The 21015-nt window shown below is 35.0% G+C and overlaps 1 protein-coding gene across 6 annotated transcripts in view; it reads left to right on the plus strand.

Annotated features, from left to right (window-relative positions):
• LOC134565186 (protein transport protein Sec24B-like) overlaps positions 1–21015 on the plus strand; it is a 65877-nt gene that overhangs the window by 42481 nt on the left and 2381 nt on the right. For 5 of the 6 annotated variants that reach the window (XR_010083803.1, XM_063424652.1, XM_063424649.1 and 2 more), the window contains 16 exons: positions 158–284; positions 889–998; positions 1916–2028; positions 3442–3560; positions 3976–4031; positions 4354–4560; positions 4941–5064; positions 5692–5850; positions 6269–6442; positions 7103–7213; positions 8417–8592; positions 10177–10314; positions 12783–12887; positions 13929–14021; positions 15675–15778; positions 16966–17072. Coding sequence is in view for 5 of the 6 variants with exons in the window: in XM_063424652.1 (XP_063280722.1) it covers positions 158–284; positions 889–998; positions 1916–2028; positions 3442–3560; positions 3976–4031; positions 4354–4560; positions 4941–5064; positions 5692–5850; positions 6269–6442; positions 7103–7213; positions 8417–8592; positions 10177–10314; positions 12783–12887; positions 13929–14021; positions 15675–15778; positions 16966–17072 (2023 nt within the window). In the remaining variant the exon portion in view is untranslated. Of the gene's footprint in view, positions 1–157; positions 285–888; positions 999–1915; positions 2029–3441; positions 3561–3975; positions 4032–4353; positions 4561–4940; positions 5065–5691; positions 5851–6268; positions 6443–7102; positions 7214–8416; positions 8593–10176; positions 10315–12782; positions 12888–13928; positions 14022–15674; positions 15779–16965; positions 17873–21015 lie in introns of those variants that run through there. The other variant, XM_063424650.1, reaches the window with a different exon arrangement.

The following is a 21015-nucleotide window of genomic DNA, read 5'->3' on the forward strand; positions in this document are numbered from 1 at the left end:
CATCATAATTACTCTATGAAATTGAACTAAACAGCTAAAAGGAAAGATGATAGAAAATGTAGTCTTACGAAGCTTTTATGAACTCTACTGCACAGAGATGTTTTCCATAAAGTATATTACATTCCTTTGTGACAGCTTTTCATTGTTTCCTTTTTAGCAATTACCAGTAATAACATCAAGCACAATAGTGAGATGCAGATCCTGCAGGACTTACATCAACCCTTTTGTTTCTTTCATTGATCAAAGGCGGTGGAAATGCAACCTGTGCTACAGAGTTAATGATGGTAAGTGACTGTAGCAGGAAATGCTTGCATTTAGAGAATCTCTTGCAAGTATTTGCATTGTATCAGTCCATGGGATATTTTAGATTAAAACATGACTACAGTGACAATGTCCTTATGGTCTAGAGATTTTGAAAAAGATCTTAAGTCAGATGTATTGTGCTTTTTCTTGAAGCAAAAGATTGTTTTGCAATCTTTGGGAAGATGAAGAAATTATAATGCTGATTACTTGTCTAATGAAATCAACTAATGCCCCTGACTGCTGTTGCAATATGCAAATAGAAACATGATGACAGCTACAATCCAGGCCAGAGGTTCTGAGAAACAATACAGATTGCTTCTTATTGTGAAATGCTCTACTTGCATTGCTCTTTTATAGTTGGGGATCTGTTGTTTAAAATAAACCTTTCCAGTAACTGAATTTTGATGTTAAAGATATGCTTGAGATATTTGAAATGTTCCTTTTTTTTATGTATCCTTAATGTGAATTTTTTGCTGCTGCAATAATTGAAGTGTGTCCACATTACTTTGCATTTAGCTGCAATAATGGTTTTTATTTTCTGACAAAAATATCATCTGTATTTGGGGGCGATTTTTTTTTAAATAGTTCCTGAAGAATTTATGTATAATCCTCTGACACGGTCTTATGGAGAGCCTCACAAACGGCCAGAGGTGCAAAATTCTACCGTGGAATTCATTGCTTCTTCAGACTATATGGTAAAAAAAAGTTTTCATATTAACTTTAATAGCAATTGCATATTAATATAATAGTGCTTGAAATTAATGTTGCATATTGATCCAGTGGTGTGTATTCATTTTTCTGTGAAGCTCCTCTTAACACCAAGGAATAGTAAAATTCATATTTTGAGTTTTGGCTCATGTAAACAGTCAGAAGCTTTTGAGTTAAAAGTAATTCAATGTGTGTTGTCATCCAGTGTAGTCAGATTTTAATCTGATGCAGTGTGATTTCTGCCTTTCTTCCTCATTTTGAGGAGGTTTTGAAAGACCAGTAATACAATAATGAGCAAATTAATTCAGCTTCAAATTTCTAGTTAGTAATTGTGAAGAAATGGTTCTTATTAGGAGTCAGCTTACAATTGCTGGGGTGGTGGTCTTGTCTGCCTGGGAAAAGGCCTAGTTCATAATGACATTATTAGCAGCAGCAAAAATAAATTGTTCTCTTGTCTTTGAATTGAAATATTGTGGCAGACATTTAACAGCGAATAAACAGAGCTTATTACATAGTTGGAGAAAGAGTGTAGGTAGAATGCTTTAACCCTGTTTTATGGATCACATTGTCCCTGTGCTGAAAGAACAATGGAATTTAAAAGATGGAAGTCTGTATCTTTCATCATGTTTGAACTGACTGTTGGAAGGAGGGATTAAATAACCCTTTTTTTTTTTTTTCCCTAAAGTATAACATTTTATGTTTATTACAAATGACAATTATTAGCCACTGGGGATTGTGGTTAAGTCCATCTTCATATTGCTTAGTAAATAACCTTTATTGAATAATGTATACCTTGCATTTTTCTAAGTATTCCCTTTTCCAACTTCCCTTTCTAACGACTAATCACTTTTAACATTTCTTTGAATATGATTTTTGAGTGGTTTTATCTTTTTTTACTTTGTAGCTTCGTCCTCCTCAGCCCGCGGTGTATTTATTTGTTTTAGATGTGTCTCATAATGCAGTGGAGGCTGGATATTTGACAATACTCTGCCAGTCATTGCTGGAAAACCTAGACAAGTAAGAATATAAATAACCTTTTCAAATCAGCTAACATGTTGTTATGAAAAAATTATAGCTGAAAATTTTGAAGGAAATTTCCAAGTGTCTAAATATTCTGCCCCTAAAGGGCAGGAGTTCCGTTGCCTGGAATTTCTTCCCTGCATGTGTATCTGCATATAATTTAATTACTTATCTGCAAGGAATATTTAGCTGTAGCTTCTAACGACATGGTGATTGTACAAAGATTTTTAAATTACATTCTTCCCCACACCAAGATCAACAAAAATAATAAATTACAGAGGTTAAATTATCTGGTTCTTGTGCTGAAAGGTCTGAGGTGCTGCAAACTGGAACATTGTAACCATGAGAGTAAGACTGCCTAGGTGAATTGTGTTGTCAGTTTGGTTTTTTTAGATCAGTTACCCTGTGTCAATTTCTATGTTTTTATTTTTGCACTGGGACAGCATCTATGGGATTGTTCCTGGTGCATTTTGAGCTAAAGTTTATGAGCTTCGCTGTGTTCCTGCCTTTTGACAACTAATCCTGAGGAGGCCTTGCCTTGAAAATTCCTTTCTACAAGTTTTTCTTGGCAAACTTGGTTTTCTTGTGAAGGAGCCAACATATACATTAAAAATTTTTGCTTCCATTTTTTAGTTCGGTCTTTCTTTGTTCAGTTTTTTATGTCTATTTTGTCAACAGAATCTCAGAAACATGCTTAATAATTTTAGGAAAATTGATAAAATCCCATGCAAAGTCCACAGGAAAATCAGTGCATCCACCTCATTAATATACTTTGATGGTATAACAACAATATTTACCTCTATTGCTCTTGGTCACTGTCATGGTTCTCAGCACTTCATAATGTTTTTAATATTTTACTTGAGAAATCCCATGTAGTGTTTAATTTTGTATTATGCTATATACTGAAATATGGTTCACATGGCAAATAAATATGTTGTATTGTAGAGACACTGGATTTTCGTTTAGAGCTGTAAGTACTCTCTAACTGCTTTAGTAAATGGAGGTTCTAAATTAGGAAAGAGCAGAATGCACTGTTTTCTGTTAAAGAACTGAGAAGGCTGCCTTCTTTTATGTGTCAGTGTAAGGTTTAAATGAACTTATTAACTTCTCTTGTGGAACAAGAGAATAGATTAGAATTATAATATATATTAGAGAACTAATATATATTGTCAATATATTAGTGAGTGCTTATCTGTAACACTTGGTCTTATAAACTGTGTCATTACCCCAGCTTTTCAAGAAATGTTGAGGAAATATTGATCATATTCATGTTTCAGATCTCCCTTCTTATGTTCTCCCTTCACTTCTTTACACATGAACTGAGTTTCTGCTAACATCAGCAGGAGCCCTGAGTATCTATGTCTTGAGAGAGAGATTTAGGGCTTAATAGTTTATTTTTTAATGCTTCAGGCTGCCTGGAGATTCAAGAACAAGAATAGGGTTCATAACGTTTGACAGCACTGTTCAGTTTTACAACTTGCAAGAAGGTTTATCACAGCCTCAGATGCTGATTGTCTCAGATATTGATGGTAAGTAAAAAGAAAATGGAAGCTGAATTTTTGAGAATCTATTATTTATTTTTTTCCAGAACAAAGGTTAGAATCTCTCAACTATTTGGTATTAGGTCAATGTTATTGAATGAGAATACTTTTTTGAAAAATAGTCTTGCACTAACTACAGAGTAGGTGATGTTTAAAATGTGACATTCAATAGTTAATTTTGCTTTGAGTCAGACAAGCTTTGTATAGACTGTATTACTCCCTCTAACATGTGTATCTGCATATAATTTACTTACTTATCTGCAAGGAATATTTAGCTGTAACACACATATTAGAAAAGTAGACTCTTTCATGGTGTTTGTAGCAGTGGGCAATGAAATGTTTTATTCTATTTTAGTGTTATTTTTTTCTTTAATAATGCTTGGTTTTTCTATTCTCTCCACAGATATTTTCCTACCTACACCAGATAGTTTACTTGTAAATCTCCATGAAAGCAAAGAGGTATGATTGCTCAAAATACATAATTAAATATAAGGTGTTAAATATTCAAAACAGATATTCCTGTTAAACTTTGAATTCAAACTTAATCTTCATAATATGTAGTTCCCATGCTAATTTTTCATTATGGAAGTATTACATGTTATTTCATTGATACATCATAGCTTTTAAAATTACAACTTTGTTTTCCTTAGTGTGTTAAAACGGAACTGAAATACTTGGTACCGATTCTGCCACTTCCATCATGGCAGTACAGCTTTTTAGAAACAGTGGAAAATCTCAAGCTTGGAGAATCTCATAAAACACCTTTCAATCTGTTCTGCAGCTGATAAAAGATCTATTGAATGCATTACCAAATATGTTCACCAATACAAGGGAGACACACAGTGCACTGGGCCCTGCTCTTCAGGCTGCATTTAAACTTATGTCTCCAACGGGTGGTCGGATCTCTGTGTTTCAAACTCAGTTACCGTCTTTGGGAGCAGGGCTTTTGCATTCCAGAGAGGATCCCAATCAAAGGTCAAGCACAAAGGTAAAACACTTCCCTTACTACTGATTTCAAAAGACTAAGGACTGACTATGTCTTTCTGACTTGCATAGTTCTATGGATCAACCATCTTCATTTATCATTCATTATTATTGATCTTCATTTATAGCAATTAACTAAATTTTAATTATGTCTATGTTTATGCATTTAAGATCACTACTTTATACATGTATGTGTGGTATTACTTGTTTTGAAGTGCATGAGCTGTCTTTGGCTTTTGGCCCATAATTTTTCTTGGCAAGCAAAAGAAGCTGCAAATATTTGTCACTCAGTTACTCAGATGCTGCTGAATGTCTTTTGTTCCATGAAGTCTAAAAAGTGTGATTGTTGTCATAACTCCTCCTTGTATGATTTACTTACTAAAGGTGGTCCAACATCTTGGTCCAGCAACAGACTTTTATAAGAAGTTGGCACTGGACTGCTCCAGCCAGCAGACTGCTGTGGATTTATTTCTCTTAAGTTCACAATATTCTGATCTAGCTTCTCTTGGTAAGGAGTACCTGATTTCCTCTTTCTGCACTGTTATCTCTCTTCAGAAGCACAGGCTACCTCAGGAATTCTTAAGTCATGTAAATACTTTAGCACAAATGTAATTGCAGCTCGTGTTGCAAAGGAATTGACCTTGGAGTTGATGGAAGTAAAGAACAGACATATTGCATTAGTGGCATTAGACAATTCATTCTAGAATTTCAAAGTTTTAAATGAGAAATATTCCCCTGCTCAAGAACAGAAAACAGAAACATGGCAAGGAATAAATGAAATTTAATTATAGGGGTAGAACAGAGTTTTCATCTTTTGATAATTATCCAAGATTTGTCTCTGTACATACACTTAATTTTTCTGCTACACCTTTAGATATTTCTGCAAGCACTTCAATCATAGCTGCCAAATGTAGGATGCTTATTGAGCTTGGTATATAATTAGGTCATTATGTGTTGGGGTGATTAATTTCTGTCTTCACTGGCCTGGATCTGGGACAGTTCTCATTGTCTTACTGATGTGGTGATATTGAAAAGATGAACACAGATGTGACTTGTGGAAGTCTGGACATAATTTTTATGTCCTGATTTCATGTTACAGTTTTACTTCTTAACTGTATCTTTCTTTCCTTCACAGCTTGTATGTCCAAGTATTCTGCTGGATGCATCTATTACTATCCATCTTTCCATCGTAGCCATAATCCTGCTCAGGCTAAAAAGTTGCAAAAAGACCTGAAACGATACCTTACAAGAAAGATTGGGTTTGAAGCAGTTATGCGCATAAGATGTACAAAAGGTGTGTCTTAAATACTGATACGAATGGAACGGTTGGTGTAAATGTGTTAGCAATCTTTTTGAATGTGCTTAGTCTTTAGCAACATTAAATTGAATATTGTTTTTCTTACTTTAAGAGTAAAAAAGTGACCTTAATGCTAAGTTAGCTTTGGTGTTTGATTTTTTGTTTTGTTTTTTAGTTGATGGTACCATCTCACTATAGGTTGATGTGTATCGTAAGTGCCTCATTCAGTTTGGAGTGCAGAATTGAACATGAACTCTACAGGATCATGCTGAAATGTCTAATGATTCGTGTAATTGGTTCTACAAGATAGAATTTTTACTGTTTTCTTCAACCTTAGCTGGAGGGCAGAGGTTTTAATTATCGGTGAGAGTTTTCCATGCTGTTTTAACCTCTGAATTATTTAATCTGCTTCTAGGTTTTTCAATACGCACTTTCCATGGGAATTTTTTTGTACGATCTACTGATTTACTGTCCCTTGCCAATGTCAATCCTGATGCTGGATTTGCAGTACAAATGTCCATAGAGGAAAGTCTGACTGACACATCTTTGGTTTGTTTTCAAACAGCTCTTTTGTATACTTCCAGTAAAGGTAAATAAATTCAAATTAATTAGTCAGTGAGCTTTTTGTTTCTTTTTATGATGTAATGTTTATAAAGTTAGTTCCACAGCCTTTTGTTGTGCTCTATGCCCTAAAAGAATCTTGTCAGAGCTAGTAAGCTAGTAAGCCTACTTTGCAGTTAATGACATAATGGAAATCCTTATAAACACTGTTTTAATGTGAAAATTTCATCTGCATCTGACGTAGTGCTGATTCAGCAAGACTCTTTTACTTAAAAGTCTGGCCATTGTTACAAGCAGTAACGTATTTGGCAGGCACTTTGTCCAAAGACACAGAACTGTGTTGGATTGGAACAAGCTGCAATTACTACACTGGGTGAGCATAAAGAATAGCAGCTAATTTCTATGGTAGAAAATGCCACAAAATTTTGGGATGGATATCAATGTACTTCATTTATAGCATCAATGACACTTATTGTGGATGTTGCTAGTTTATGTTACCAGTTTGTGCCACTTTAGAGTAGAATTTGAACAGGTTGAGACAGAAATGGGGGACAGTGTTGCAGCAATTTCTTGACTGGTATATTTTCTAGAATGGGTGCATCTTAGATGGGAGGAGATGCTGTAATGACTGAATTTGTTTACTTCTGCCAGGAGAGAATGCATAATGATTTCCATTTATTTCTCATAGGTGAGCGTCGAATTCGAGTCCACACACTTTGCTTGCCGGTAGTGAGTTCCCTGTCTGATGTGTATGCAGGAGCAGATGTACAAGCAGTCGTGTGCCTCTTAGCAAACATGGGTGAGTACAGACCAGGAAGATTCACATGGTTTTTGCACGTTCTTAATTTTGCCAGCCATTTAAATGAAGTAGTGAACAAAGCCTGGATACTATTAAAAAAGGTTGGAGTGCAGCACACTGAAGCCTGTGAGTACAAAAGATGACAAAACCAAATTTGTACTGAAACTGTGAACTGAAATAGTCCTTGTTCTGAATACTTTGTTAACTTTTAGTCTTTTAAAAGGAGCCTTCTTACTTTGTTCTCTGGTGGTTAGTAAAGGACAAAGAATCATAACAAACATGGATCAAAACTCTCATTTCTGTATCATCATTATCACTGTTGTTCACTCAAACTTTAGCATTCTAGGATTACTTAGGAAACATTGATTCAGTTTGGTGAGTTGCTGGAGACTAAAAGGGAATTTCTGACAACAGTGTATCTGAGGTACTGGTTTTCTATCCTTCTGTTGTTGCAGGGTTAAGGATTCTTACTTACCCTTTAATTGTGAGTCTTAAGCTGTTTCATAGACTGATCTCTCCTGTTAAATGTGTATGACTCTGTGCAGCATTTTAGCATGTGCTATATTGTATATTAATATTGAAATCAGTTAGAAGTAGTAAACTGTAATTCTGTGTCATTTGGGATTGGAACTAGATGATCTTTAAGGTCCCTTCCAACCCAAACCATTCTGTGATCTCTTAAATGCACATTCAGTCCAGCAGGTGGCTTCCTCCAAGCAAAGGATTTGCAGCCCTTGCTCAGCAGAGAGGAAGCTGCATTTACACTAGTCACAATTATGCCCCTGAAGTAATGGAAGAAATTTCTTGTGTGAGAGGAAAAAAAAAATCAAAATTAATTGCTGCAAATCTTATCTTGGAGGTTGGACAACAGCATTTCAATAATCACTAAGTTGTTTGTATAAGGTTTAAATTTGTATTTAGACTTCACTATGTATGATTGCTTAAAAAAATTATTTTAATTCTCCAAGAGTACAAAGCAGGGAGCCAAAATTAGCTACACTATATTTTTAAGCATTGTAAAAGTGAATTTCTGTATGGACAGTCATCTAATTTACTCCTAAAAAAATTTACAACTGGAGATGTGGTTTGGGAGATGTTTTTAGTCTTAAAACATAACCTGGAAGTGCAACTAAAATTTTCAAAATTCAAGGGAATGAGTGAGGCCATGTCTAGTAACTTCTTCCCTCCTTCTAACCCCCCCAGCTGTGGATCGCTCCGTTTCATCCAGCCTTGCAGATGCAAGAGATGCCTTAGTCAATGCCGTGGTGGACTCCTTGGCAGCATACATGTCAACTGCCTCAAATCTGCAGCAGTCCATACTGATAGCACCAAATTCCCTCAAGCTGTTCCCACTCTATATTTTGGCTCTTCTCAAACAGGTATGTATGATCTAGTGGATTACTAGTTTGATGTTTAGTTCATTGTTCCATTTGAGGAATTCTTCAGTTCTAGGTCAAGCAATGTCTGCACTTCTGTAAAATTATGGAAATTGGATTACCCTTCTTATGCTGACTGGACTTTATTGTAGAAGATGACTGTAGTAGCTTATTTTAAATTGTTAATGTCTGAACCATTTATTAGTTTACTTGATGTTGAATTTATGTTTTGTCTTATATTGCTTTACAATGAAAATAAATATATAATTTACAATTAGCATTTCTCAGATTTTGGCAGCTCATTAGTGTAGCCCACAAAGGTTGTTGGAAACTGCTTATTAGTACGTCTTCATTTTTATTTTATGAAGGAAAAAAAAGTATTTTCCAAGACATATTTTTTGTACTTTGAAGTTCCAAGAAGAAAAATGAGTTTCCATGGAGATAGGGTGGAATTTATTATACAAACTCGAGTGATGTAGTTGAAAGTTCACATAGAAGTAGTTACTACTTTTTAAATTTTTTTTTAATGGTATCTTTGTTTGGATTACTCAACATCATCCTTAAAAGGGAAAGCTTCCTGCAGGGTTTTGTTATGAGTAAATCTCATTGCTTAAAGGTTTTCATGTCTGACAGTTCTTGGTTCTGTTATAATGAATAAACCTTTATATAAGTCTTGTAAGAGATCTAAGCATAATAATTTATTTTCCTTGGCTTAGTGATTACTTCAGTCTCTAATATACTGATTATGATTTTTTGATACTTGCATAACAAATGCAGTTAATGGTGAGGAAAAGGTAGACCATTTATTATCAAAATTTGTGTAAAAGACAGAAATAAGAGTGGCTGGGAAAAGTTGTTTAGGTTTGGGTTTTTTATTATCTTTATTAACAATAATAAAACATGGGATATAGAGAAAACAAAACCAAAATGCTTGTGGCAGCCAAGAAGGAGTGATGTCCTTAGCTTTATTGCAGAAGTGAATATGAACTTTTATTGTAGGAATGTTCTCCATTGAGCTAGAATATGATGTTTACTTCATTGTGTTGCTTCTCACAGCAATTGCGTACCAGTTGCTGCTACAGAAGATATGAAAAATTCAGTAGGAGAGAGTTAAAAATAAAATTTATCCTATGAGAGAGTCTAGTTTCTCCTATAAAACATGAAAGTATGTTTCCCTTCCAAAGCTTTTCCTTAACATTGAATTCTTACTACTATAAATTCAGAGTTAATCTTGTGCATGTATATACCTTGCCTGAGCTCTGCTTGTTTTGTATCTTGCCTGTGATAGCTTGCATTGGTGAGTTTTACAGGCCAGTGTCACTTGTCAGGAATAAAAATGAGAAATGCTGGCCCAGTTGCATGCAAATCTTAGACAAACTGAGGGAGAAATTTATTCTCCTTTATCAGTAAGGAGAGACTGGATTATGTTTTAAACATTTTGCTCAAGCTCTATGATTAAGATTCTACCAATAATATACATTTCTTTACAAAAGCTTTCCCACCTTTGCTTGACACTTTGAAAAGTCTGAAATGCACTCTTAAAAGTGACATAAAATACAGGATTTGAGTAGTAATGTTCTCTTGCAGAAAGCCTTCAGAACAGGCACAAGTACACGCTTGGATGATCGTGTCTATGCAATGTGCCAGATGAAGAGCCAGCCTCTTGTTCGTTTGATGAAAATGATACATCCCAACTTGTACAGAATAGACAAGTTGACTGATGAGGTAATGTATGAAGCCTGGTTATAGCATTTTCTAGTTTTAATGGCCCATTAAATTTGCTGTTGTGCTGCAGTAACTTTATGTTGTTATTGTAATACAAACGGAGCATTCCCCTAAGTTACAAAAAATCAAGAAAAACATTATTATTAAGTTTTGAGTTGCAAGTACAGTAGTGTGGTATGAGCAGAACTGTGGGTTTACTTCATCTTGTTTCAATGACCACAGTAACTCCATAATTTTTTATTGGAAACATCTTTGGTGTGTTTTTATTATTTAGAACTGTCTGTGGTAAATGGGTATAGTAAATCTGATGGATGATTCAAGGTCTTATTTACAGAAATCAGATACAGTTGCCCACAATAACAACCTTCCAGTGGTTTCTTAGACTGGAGTGGATAAAACAGAATTGTACTTCTAGATGGTTGTGATCAGGCTGACAAAATATAAAACCAGGTTTCATTATTTCATCTTCTATAGGCACAGCCTAGGAAATGGATGCATTTTTTTAATATTAAGAAGCAAGGTGGGATTTTATTTAAGGTCAAAGTCAGTTATAATGGCAAAAATAAGGGGTTTTATAAGTAAGATTTTATGAGTTTTTAGTCCCTAGTTTTGGAAAAGTATATGTAGGAGTTTGTTTCTAAATAATACCAGATTATGGTAAATTCAAGTTTTTCTGGTAGTGGTATTGTATTGTTCAGCATAACCTCTGAGCTATTTGTAGTCTTAAAGTTTCTTTTAAGGTATTTCATAAACTCGAATAGGTGAGTCTAAACTCAGTGTTCTTCAGTGGAGTTACTCTTTTTATACTCCACCCCTACCAGTCTTTGAGGCCAACTGACCTTGTGAGCTTCTTTTTGTGGCAGTTAAATTGAAACACTGTGTTAGTGTGCTTGTGCTGTAACGAATCAGCAGTCTTTAGGAGATCCAATTTAAAGAATTAGGGACCCTGATATTGGAGTTGGAGACAGAGCAACGCACGATCCAACCAATATGGTTAATAACATAGGTTCTCCTCTTTATTCACGAAATGGCTGGTTTTATACGGTACAGAATAGTTTACAGTAGCAGGTGCATTTCTATTGGGATTCAGCGTGAACAAGTATGTAAGCTATCACAGTTTAAGGCAGCGACCGTATTTCTATCTTAACTATCTCAGCTAAAGCATGTACACACCTTAAGTGAATTTCTAACTGCGCCACAAGTTTATCTACTTCTAGGCAGGCCAAAATCTGAGGCCTTGCAGGCCAGAATCTGAGGCCTAGTTTGGGATAGCTCAACCTTTATTCTATAAGTCATCCTGCTCTTGCTACACCAATTTTATCAGCAAATGCTTTTAGATCAGTTATTTTTAGTACAATAATGCAAAAATAGGGCTTATTTTACCTACTGAAATTAATTGACAAACCAGATTTTAAATCATAACAGAATGCTAATCTGCCATTTAGTACTACTTCAGTTTAAAGTATATGTGACAAAGGCTGCTTTTCAATGTCTTGTTTCTTTTAAAAATTCTGTGATATAGTACAGAATTTCTTTTAAATGTTTTTACTGGTTTTCTTTTCTCTTAACACTTGATTATTGAGAGTATTGAGTAAAGCCTGGAACTTCCTCAAGTGTAATTCAGTAGCTTGATTTTCATAACTATGTCTAAATCCCAAAAAGCTGCTAATCTATGGCATTGTCATTTGAAATTTTTTAAATAGTAATTTTTTTTAATAATCTTTTACTACATGGACATGTGCTTAGTCGGTAGACTATTTTTCCCTATATTATTTGCACAATACTTCAGAGATTCTTGAGATATCTGGCCTGCTTTTGTATTGGAGGAGGAAGCAGCTTTAATCTGAACATACTGGGGGGTTGTGTTCATTTTTTTTTACTGGTTTTTTTGGTTTGGTTTTGTTTTGTTTTATTGTTGGGGAGGAAGGCAGGGTATTTTTTAATAATGTTAGTGCAAACATCCAGATTCTTTAATCAGATCAATCATAGGGGACTGTGGACAAACACAAGGATCACTTCAGGCAGGATGTTAAATCAGGAGACTTCCTGTTAATTGAATGCAATAATATACTGAACCCTTCCTTATGGGGAGTAGAATTTGATGGTTTTTTGCTCTTGCAACATTTCTAGTGAAATTGAATGCAATAGAAAAGAAACAGAGGTTGTTTGTAGAAAACTTATGTGTCAACTGTAGTAATTCTTTTGAAATTTTGACATTTGTAGCATAAAAAATGTTACATAAGCATCTTAAATTAATTTCCATTATTATGTTTTAGGTATTAAAGTAGCCTTTAGAATAAATAACATTCTAGAACTGTTTGATGTAAATAATCATTTTTTGCTTAACATAGTATTTTGTTATATGAGAATCCTCAGAATTTTACTAGAGATTATCAGTGTTTTTCCTGTTTTGTTTTACCTTTAAAGGTAAAATGCTAGTGTTATTGAGTATTGGGTTTTTGTTGCAGAGTACAATACATGTAAATGACAGAGTTGTTCCTCAGCCACCTCTTCAGAAGTTGTCTGCAGAGAAGTTGACAAGAGAAGGAGCTTTTCTTATGGATTGTGGTTCAGTAAGTTAAAATTTTACACATTCTTTTTTTTTAATTTCCTAAGGAGAAGAAAAAAACCCAAACCCAGTGCCTGCTATGTTATTAAAACTAGTCAGCTCTCAGCAATAACAGTGTTGTGAATCAGCATTCCAGGTAACCTGATAGTAATCTGTGTTCCAGTGAAAAGCTTTCATATTTTGATCTGAGAATTCTTTGAGGTTATAGAGGTTGATTTTTTTCATGCAAGACTGGTCAAAGTATACCAAGAGTTCACATCAAGGTGTTTTTTAGGGAATTAATGTTTTTTTATTTTCCAGAATTTCTTTTAATGGCTATTAAATTGCATATACTAGAGGATTTAACAAAGCACTTGATGCAGAAACATTCTCAGTTACGCAGAAAGAGTGAGTTTATGATTTGTGGCATGTTATGTAAGAGTTGCAAATGAGAGGGAGTTGGAGAGTTAACAAAATCTGTAGATACAGTTTAAGGTATTTGTGGAAGTTGCACTAAAACACACTCAATTGGATAAAGCATTATGCTCCTCCAGTGGCAGTCTAGAAGGTACTTTTAACCTTGAATCACTTCAGGGCTGAGTGTGAATGTAAAACTAGCTTTTGTCCTCAGACTTCTGAAATAATTACTACAATAGGTTTTGATAATTGGTGCTTTATTAGAGCTTGTTTAGATTGGGAAGCCAGTGTGCAGTAACCAAGAGTGGTATGACTTCAAGTAATTTGAGGTGTTTCATTTAAGGAGGTAACGTGGGAAGTAACTACATTAACTGTTCCATTATAAACGTGTCCTGTACTCTCATTCTTTCAGTATTTGAATTCTACCTATTTTAATATTTAATGACCTTACTCCAAGTGTTACCAATGTACTGATTATTTACACACTTACTTATGAATATAGACAGGTATGTATGAATTGCAACTGGAACACTCAAGTGATTCATTTGCATGGAAGTTACTATTCTGGTATTCCTGTTGCATCACCACTTGCCTGTTTCTCCAAAATGTAGGCAGGGCATTTTCTAAAACTGATTCTGACATTTTACAGATTTTTTACCTTTGGATTGGAAAAAACTGTGACAACAACTTCATAAAAGATGTCCTTGGATACCCGAACTATGCATCAGTGCCACAGAAAATGGTAGGCATTTTAATGAGCTAAGCTGTATACTGCTTACACTTGCAATGTGCAATTAATCTATTTATTTCTGCATTTTCAGTTTTTAATTATTTAACTATGAGTTAGGTCGGGTTTTTTTTCTAGTTAGGTACTTTCTAACCTCTTGTCAGCTTCATAGGAGCCAGATAGGAATTGTCAGATGTTTTCAAGGCAAGAATGTAAACATGTAAATTTCATCATTCATGAAATGCCAAACAGTTGCTCTATAACATAACTGCTTTTATTATTTTAATGGAAGTAATTCTTGCAGTCACAAGAATAGGAAGTAGTTTCACAGGATGAATACAAAAATTATCGATTCAGATGTGTTAATGATTAAGATTAGAGTTACTTCTTCGATAACATAGTTTTCAGAAGCCTTGTGTTCTCTGAACCTGGTGTAAGATACCAAATTTGTGGTATGACACAATAGGCCTGTAAGTAACAGGAAGAGTTAAGTTTTGCTCAGCTTCCAAGCCTCGACTCAATGTTAAAAAGAGAAACCTTTGGCTATTAGAGCATCAGAGACCCTTAGATGTGTGTTTTGGTGGAGGGGTTTTTATGTTATAACCTGTACCTGTAGTCTAGTGCGTGAAACAGAGCAGCAATTAAAGAGAAGTCTCCTCTTCAGTGAGTAGTGATTCCATAATATCAACAATTGGCAGGTAAGGATGGACCCTTTTAAGACACTCTAGAAAGTTCAGAATCAAATGGTTATATCCAAGTAGTACCAAACATGTTAGCATAAAAACACATAGGTAGATATTTTCTGCTTACAGTTGCATAGTATCAAGGAGGAAAGAAACAAGAACAGGTTATGGGTGGTAAGCTATAAGACTACTCTAAAACTGGACTGCTTGTTCAGAGTTTTGTATTTTGCATGTATTAGAAATTAGCAATCTAGAACTGTCCCCTATGACCAGCTGGTGGTATTAGTTAATAGAGTTTCCAGGAAGAACTTAGAGAAAGGAAGGATGATAATTTTTTTCAAATGGTTATATAGCATCTGTTTTAATGAAAATGAAACAAAAACTTACAAAGTTATCTTTGCTTTTAAATTGTGCCCTCATTCTACAAAGGTAGCAGTGGAACTACTTTAACTGGAATAAATTTCTTTATGTCATGTTAATTTTCCTAAAGCGTCATATTTGCTGAAGAGGTGATATATTTAGATCAGTGAATTGCTCAACTCTTTTTAAGTCTATTTTTTTCAGCTTATTCCCTAACCAAATAGTCCAGTAGGGTCTTTCCATTGATGTTTACATAAAATTCAGATTTTACTTCTTGTTTCTTCAGTGATGCAAAATGCAACATGTAGAAACTTGACTGACAGAATATACAGACAAGAAGACTGCAAAAGCAGCATTTTTAAAAGATGACCTTGCTGTCTAAAATCTTTTGCACTTAAAATGCAGTTTAAGTTAAAGATGTACTCCTTCCTAGATAGCAGTGCACCACAATATTATGAAGTATTGTCCTTTAAGCTGAAGGAAAACATCTGTGTATGTAAATCCATGGTTGGTAATTTCTTAACAGAAATTGTGGCTTGAGTTATGTTACGACTTTCAGGATCTGTTTTTTTAAAGTAGTTTCAATGATAAAAGGTGATGGTTTCTTTCAATTATCTTCAACCAGACACAGCTTCCTGAGGTGGATGCACCATCTTCAGAAAGAACACGATCTTTTATATCTTGGCTTAGAGATAGTAGACCTTTAAGTCCAGTTCTTCAAGTAATAAAGTAAGTATTGCTGTTATGTACTAAGTTGTTAGTAGCAACTTGTATGTACAGTTTCTAATTAAGGCTGATGAAAAGTGAGTTTATCTGTCTTGGAAGAAACTGAATAACATCACCTTCCCAGCTGATATAGAGCTGTTGATAAAACTGTCTAGTGACAAAGATTATTTTGAATCTAGTGCAAATTCAGTTGCTCATAGTTTTATTGGTAGGAATTAGTTGCATATTTTTATATTAGGAATATACTAGTGGATGTCCTTATGATCAATGGTGTTAACCAGGTTAATTTCTGGTATAGCTTTTATAATTTCATATGTATATAAAAAAGATTCAAAGAAAGTTAGTAACCTTGAGATGGTTCAATAATTGTATGTATTTGTTAGTGAGATTTACAGGACAGCAGCTGATCTATGATAGATGAGCCAAGTTCTGAAGCCTTTTCAAGCTATGACTTGCTTAAGGAGGTTTAAATTCTATAAAATTATTATACTTGAGATTACATTTCACCTGTAGAGTATTCATTTTACTGAGCTGGACAGGAGATCACTTTTTAAGAGAGTATGATGACTTGCTCAGAGAAATGATACTGAGATATAGGACTGAAGGTCTTGAGCTGTTGGCATTGTGGCTGCTGCTTGAGTTGCAAGAATTTCTGAGAGACTGTAATAAGTAGGAGAGCTTTGCTGCATGCTGCACAACACCGAAACAGAGGACTGTGTCCCAGCGAATTTTTATGGGGGCAATAATTTTGGATATTAGGTCTTTGTCGTGTTTACCTTTTCTATTCTTTTGCTAAGTAAGAAACTCTGTGGAAGGGATTGAGGTTGAGATTACATGTAAGTAGAGATGTAATTTTTGCATTTTTTCATTGCCAGCAACATATTTGTTAGCTTCAAAAACAAAAGAATTTTTACATTTCCTTTTTTGTGTTTATACAAGATAATTTAAGTGCTGTATTTCACCTGCTTTTCTACCATTTTATATACTTAAAAAGATGCTGTTGTTTGATAGTGTATTGCAAACTTCAAGGTTTTTTCTAGACTTTGGATTATTTGCCATTGTAATATATTTGGACTGAATTTATATTCCAAATGACAGTAAGCAATTTATTAGAACTTATTCCTCTGAATTTGCAGTGGATTTTTTTGCTCAAAGTTTGATTTTGCTTAATACCTTCCTTCTTTTTTCAGAGATGAGAACCCTGCCAAAACAGATTTTTTCCAGCATTTAATTGAGGATCGGACAGAAGCAGCTTTCTCATATTATGAATTCCTACTTAATATTCAACAGCAGATTTGTAAGTGACCAAGGAATAGATAGAGGAAAAAGTCTGACTTCAGACAGAAGCATGGGCCAAGAGAAGCATATGGGATATTACAGAAGTGGATGCTTGTACTTCACAATATACAGTGACCAGCACTGTTTTGGAAGCTTTACAGCTAAAGGAGTATACATTTCCAAAAGAATTTTGCAGATTTCCTTCAGTCTAAAAGTGCTACGAGTGATGAAGCTGTTTCACTAGTAAACTTAAAAATTGGTTTGTATACGTTTCCAGTTGTGCAGCGGTATGGTGCTCTGTTTATTGCAAGCTGGTGGATTTATGTAGCTATGTGGGATGATATTTCTTAACAAAATGTACAATTAGGTAAAGACTTTTTTCTTATATTTGTTATAGTAGCCCTTCCAGATCCAAATCCTTAACAGGGATGTCAAAGGGCAGTGATATATGTCAGTTGTTTATATGAATTTCTTTTTAAAAGGAATGGTTCATATTTGCTAAAGACTTCAGCAAATTGCCTGTGAAAGTTGTAGAGTTTCAGTAAACTAAATCAATTGTAGAAATAAAATATATGATGTACAAAGGTATTACATTTGTAAAGAAAATGTAAAAAATGTAACTAAAAAAAGACCTAGCTCATTGTGCAGAATTGTTGAGTGCTTGATGATGATGAATTGTTTTGTCCCAGGCTAGACAATGAAGTTGACTATTAAAACATGATAAAAAAGTATCAATGTAGAAGGAATACAGCTGCTGCTTCTGTTAATTTTAGGTGAATTTATTTATGATTGGATTACTAATTAAAATATTTTGCTTTATTATGTGGTTTTATATTTATGCAACTACAATTATTTTCCAGCTAAACTCTTACTGAACTGAATATTGAAGAAAACATGTTTACCACCTTATTTCACAGACCTGTGGAAGGGAGGAGAAAACACCACATAATCTGAAATGAGTTTTGATATAGAGTTCCTAAATCCCTTCTTATGTATTATCCTAATGAAGGCATATCTGTTAACCTTGTTTTGCGTTTTGTAGCTACTGTAGTCTTGGTCCAGGTTTTGGTAACTTGTGTTGTCTGTCATTTAGAGTAAGCGTGAGTAATCACACTTGAAGATTTGAATTCTGCTGTGATCTAAAGAAAAACAAGAAGGGATGTAAAAATTAATTACATCAGTGAAAGTAAAGACTTTAAAATGACAAAATTCAAAATGTAATCACACTTGCATATTTCAGAAACTTTGATCTTACTAATGGTAACTCAAGGGTTTGGGCTTTTTGATAGATTTATGACAGATTTTTTTCAGTTTGGTTAAGTAGGGATGGTTTTCTTTGGCCTTTTTTCTTAGAGACATATTAGAATTAATTCATAAAGCACAATCAATCATGCTTAGTTTCCTGAACTTTGTTTATCCGTTTGGTTTAATGAAATGTGACTACAATGGAACAATTAGGTACAAAAAAGTAAATGATGATTAGTATGATTACATTTTAATGTAGCCTTGAAAATGCTAACATTGTATTTTAACTGCTATAGCCCCTGAATCAAATAGTCAAGGAGAAAATGTACTAGCTATGGTTTGCAAATGCTTTAAAAGCTACAACAGTTAAATTGCACAAGTAGTGTTACTCTGCATGTTAGCACAAACTCTTTGTTTGGAGATACCTTATATTTGTGTGTTGTCCTTAACTAAATGTGTTTAAGTTACCCAAAGAATTACATAACAGAAACTTTCCATTTAGTAAATTAATTTATCATGTAATAAACATCTGAGGCAATGCTGAATGTTGTCCCGAAATCAGACCTTCAGGATTTCAGTGCTTGTTTGTAAAGTAATATGCATTGGGTGAAAACTAAGTGCTGCTGAAGAGTGGGGCATCTTAAAAATCATTTGTATTTGCGAAGATGAGAAGAGCATGTTAACATTTTAAATGCTTCATGAAGATGTTTCTGATTTGTGAGTTTGATATTGATATCTGGCAGCACATTATGCCACAAGTAATTGCAACATATTCTGTAAAATCATTTCTTAAACCTTTATTCTTCTAGTATAGTTTTTGTATATAAAAATTATGAAAAGTATGTCTTGAGAGCTATTTGTTCAGTAAAATTATTACACAGCACAGAGAATATATTTTTTTATTAATTATAGAGCACATCTCCATTCTGATTGATCTTTGGTTTAAATTTTAAAAAGACAGTCTCATGGAAATATCTTGAATTTGAAACATCTCAGGATTCAGGGTACTGATTTTAGTCTTTTGATCAGTAGACTATCTGTAGGCATGGCAAGAGTATTTCTCTTTGAAGGACCTGGGGGTCTTGGTGGACAACAAACTATCCATGAGCCAGCAGTGTGCCCTTGTGGCCAAAAAGGCCATTGGCATCCTAGGGTGCATTAGGAAGAGCATTGCCACAGGTTGAGGGAGGTGATCCTGCCCCTCTGCTCAGCCCTGGTGAGCCACATCTGGAGTGCTGTGTCCAGCTCTAGGCTCCTCAGCACAAGACGGACATGGAGCTCCTGGAGTGGGTCCAGCAGAGGCCACAAGGGTGATGAGGGGACTGGAGCATCTCTTACGAGAAAAGGCTGAGGGAACTGGGCCTGTTCAGCCTCGAGGGGAGACAACAGAGAGGGGACCTCAGTGTTTATAAGCATCTGGAGGGAGGGTGTCAAGGGGAGGGAGCCATGCTCTGCTCAGTGATGCCAAGCAACAGGACACGAGGCAACGGGCAGAAACTGATCCACAGGAAGTTCCACTTAAACATGAGAAAGAACTTTTTTACTGTGCAGGTGACTAGGCACTGGAACAGATTCCCCTGAGAGGCTATGGAGTCTCCCTCACTGGAGATAGTCAAGAACCCTCTGGATGCAATCCTGTGCTATGTGCTCTAGGATGACCCTGCTTGAGCAGGGAGGTTGGAAGCCCTGGTCCCTTCCAACTCTAAGCATTCTGTGATTCTGTGATCTAAAAGACAGTCTCTCTTACAATGGCTTGGATCACGCTACTGTAGCAGAAGACACAGATTAAAGATTAATCCCACCAAGGGAAGTAGTGTGAAGCTCAACAAGCTCGTTGCCTACTTAAGTAAGGTTTGGGAGAAAAGATAAAAGACATACTTTCATATCTGCTTAAAGTGCTGAACTGTCCAAAGTAACTCTTTAGCCATTCTAGGAATTGAACTTTTCCCTAAGTGTCTTCCACACTGCATAATATAAATCATGTCTGTTTCATTAGAAATTTAAGATTTCCCAGGGAAGATGTTTCCCAGCCCCAGCAAAATAAGTCTTTGGGTGATTAGTTCAAATGTTCAGTATTTTAAATACTGACAGTGAGGATCACTTTCATGTCTTTGTTCTACCTGCAACATCTTGTACCTCTTTTACCAAGGAAGTAGTATGGAAGTTCTTGTGGGAGAAAATAGAGCCAGGGAAGCTCTTGCAATGGTAGGATGCATGCTGCAGCTCCCTGAGAAGTGTTACTGAACTCAATTCTTTATTTTGTTCTTAAACTTATTAGAAATAAACCTATTTAATTATCTTGGTGTAGAGCTTCTCATGGCAGTGAAGGAAAGATGACTGGGGTAGGTAATTTTGTCTTGGCTTTCTGTAAATTTTGTCAGATACTGAAAAGAGAGTTTTGTCATGGCTGGTGTTTGTAAAAAGCCAAAATCAGTTGTTAGTAATCCTGAGTGTCAAGAACTCTTAATAATTTTAAATGTTGAGTCAAGTTTTTTCACATCAAGTAGATTTTAAGAATTTTATTATGAAGTTTCAACGTATGGGACACAAATGGGTAAATGAGGAAGTAATTACAGCCTCAGTCACTGACTTCTGCAGTTAGAAGTTTTGGACTGTATTTGTCTCTGCAGGCAGGATGTAATCCTGCAGAAAATCAGTAGCCAGTGCAGGAAACAGGGAGGTCTGAGGCTTAGCTGGCAATGAATTTATGCAATACT

The sequence above is a fragment of the Prinia subflava genome (genome assembly GCF_021018805.1).
Source record: "Prinia subflava isolate CZ2003 ecotype Zambia chromosome W unlocalized genomic scaffold, Cam_Psub_1.2 scaffold_37_NEW, whole genome shotgun sequence".
Classification (NCBI taxonomy): Eukaryota; Metazoa; Chordata; class Aves; order Passeriformes; family Cisticolidae; genus Prinia; species Prinia subflava.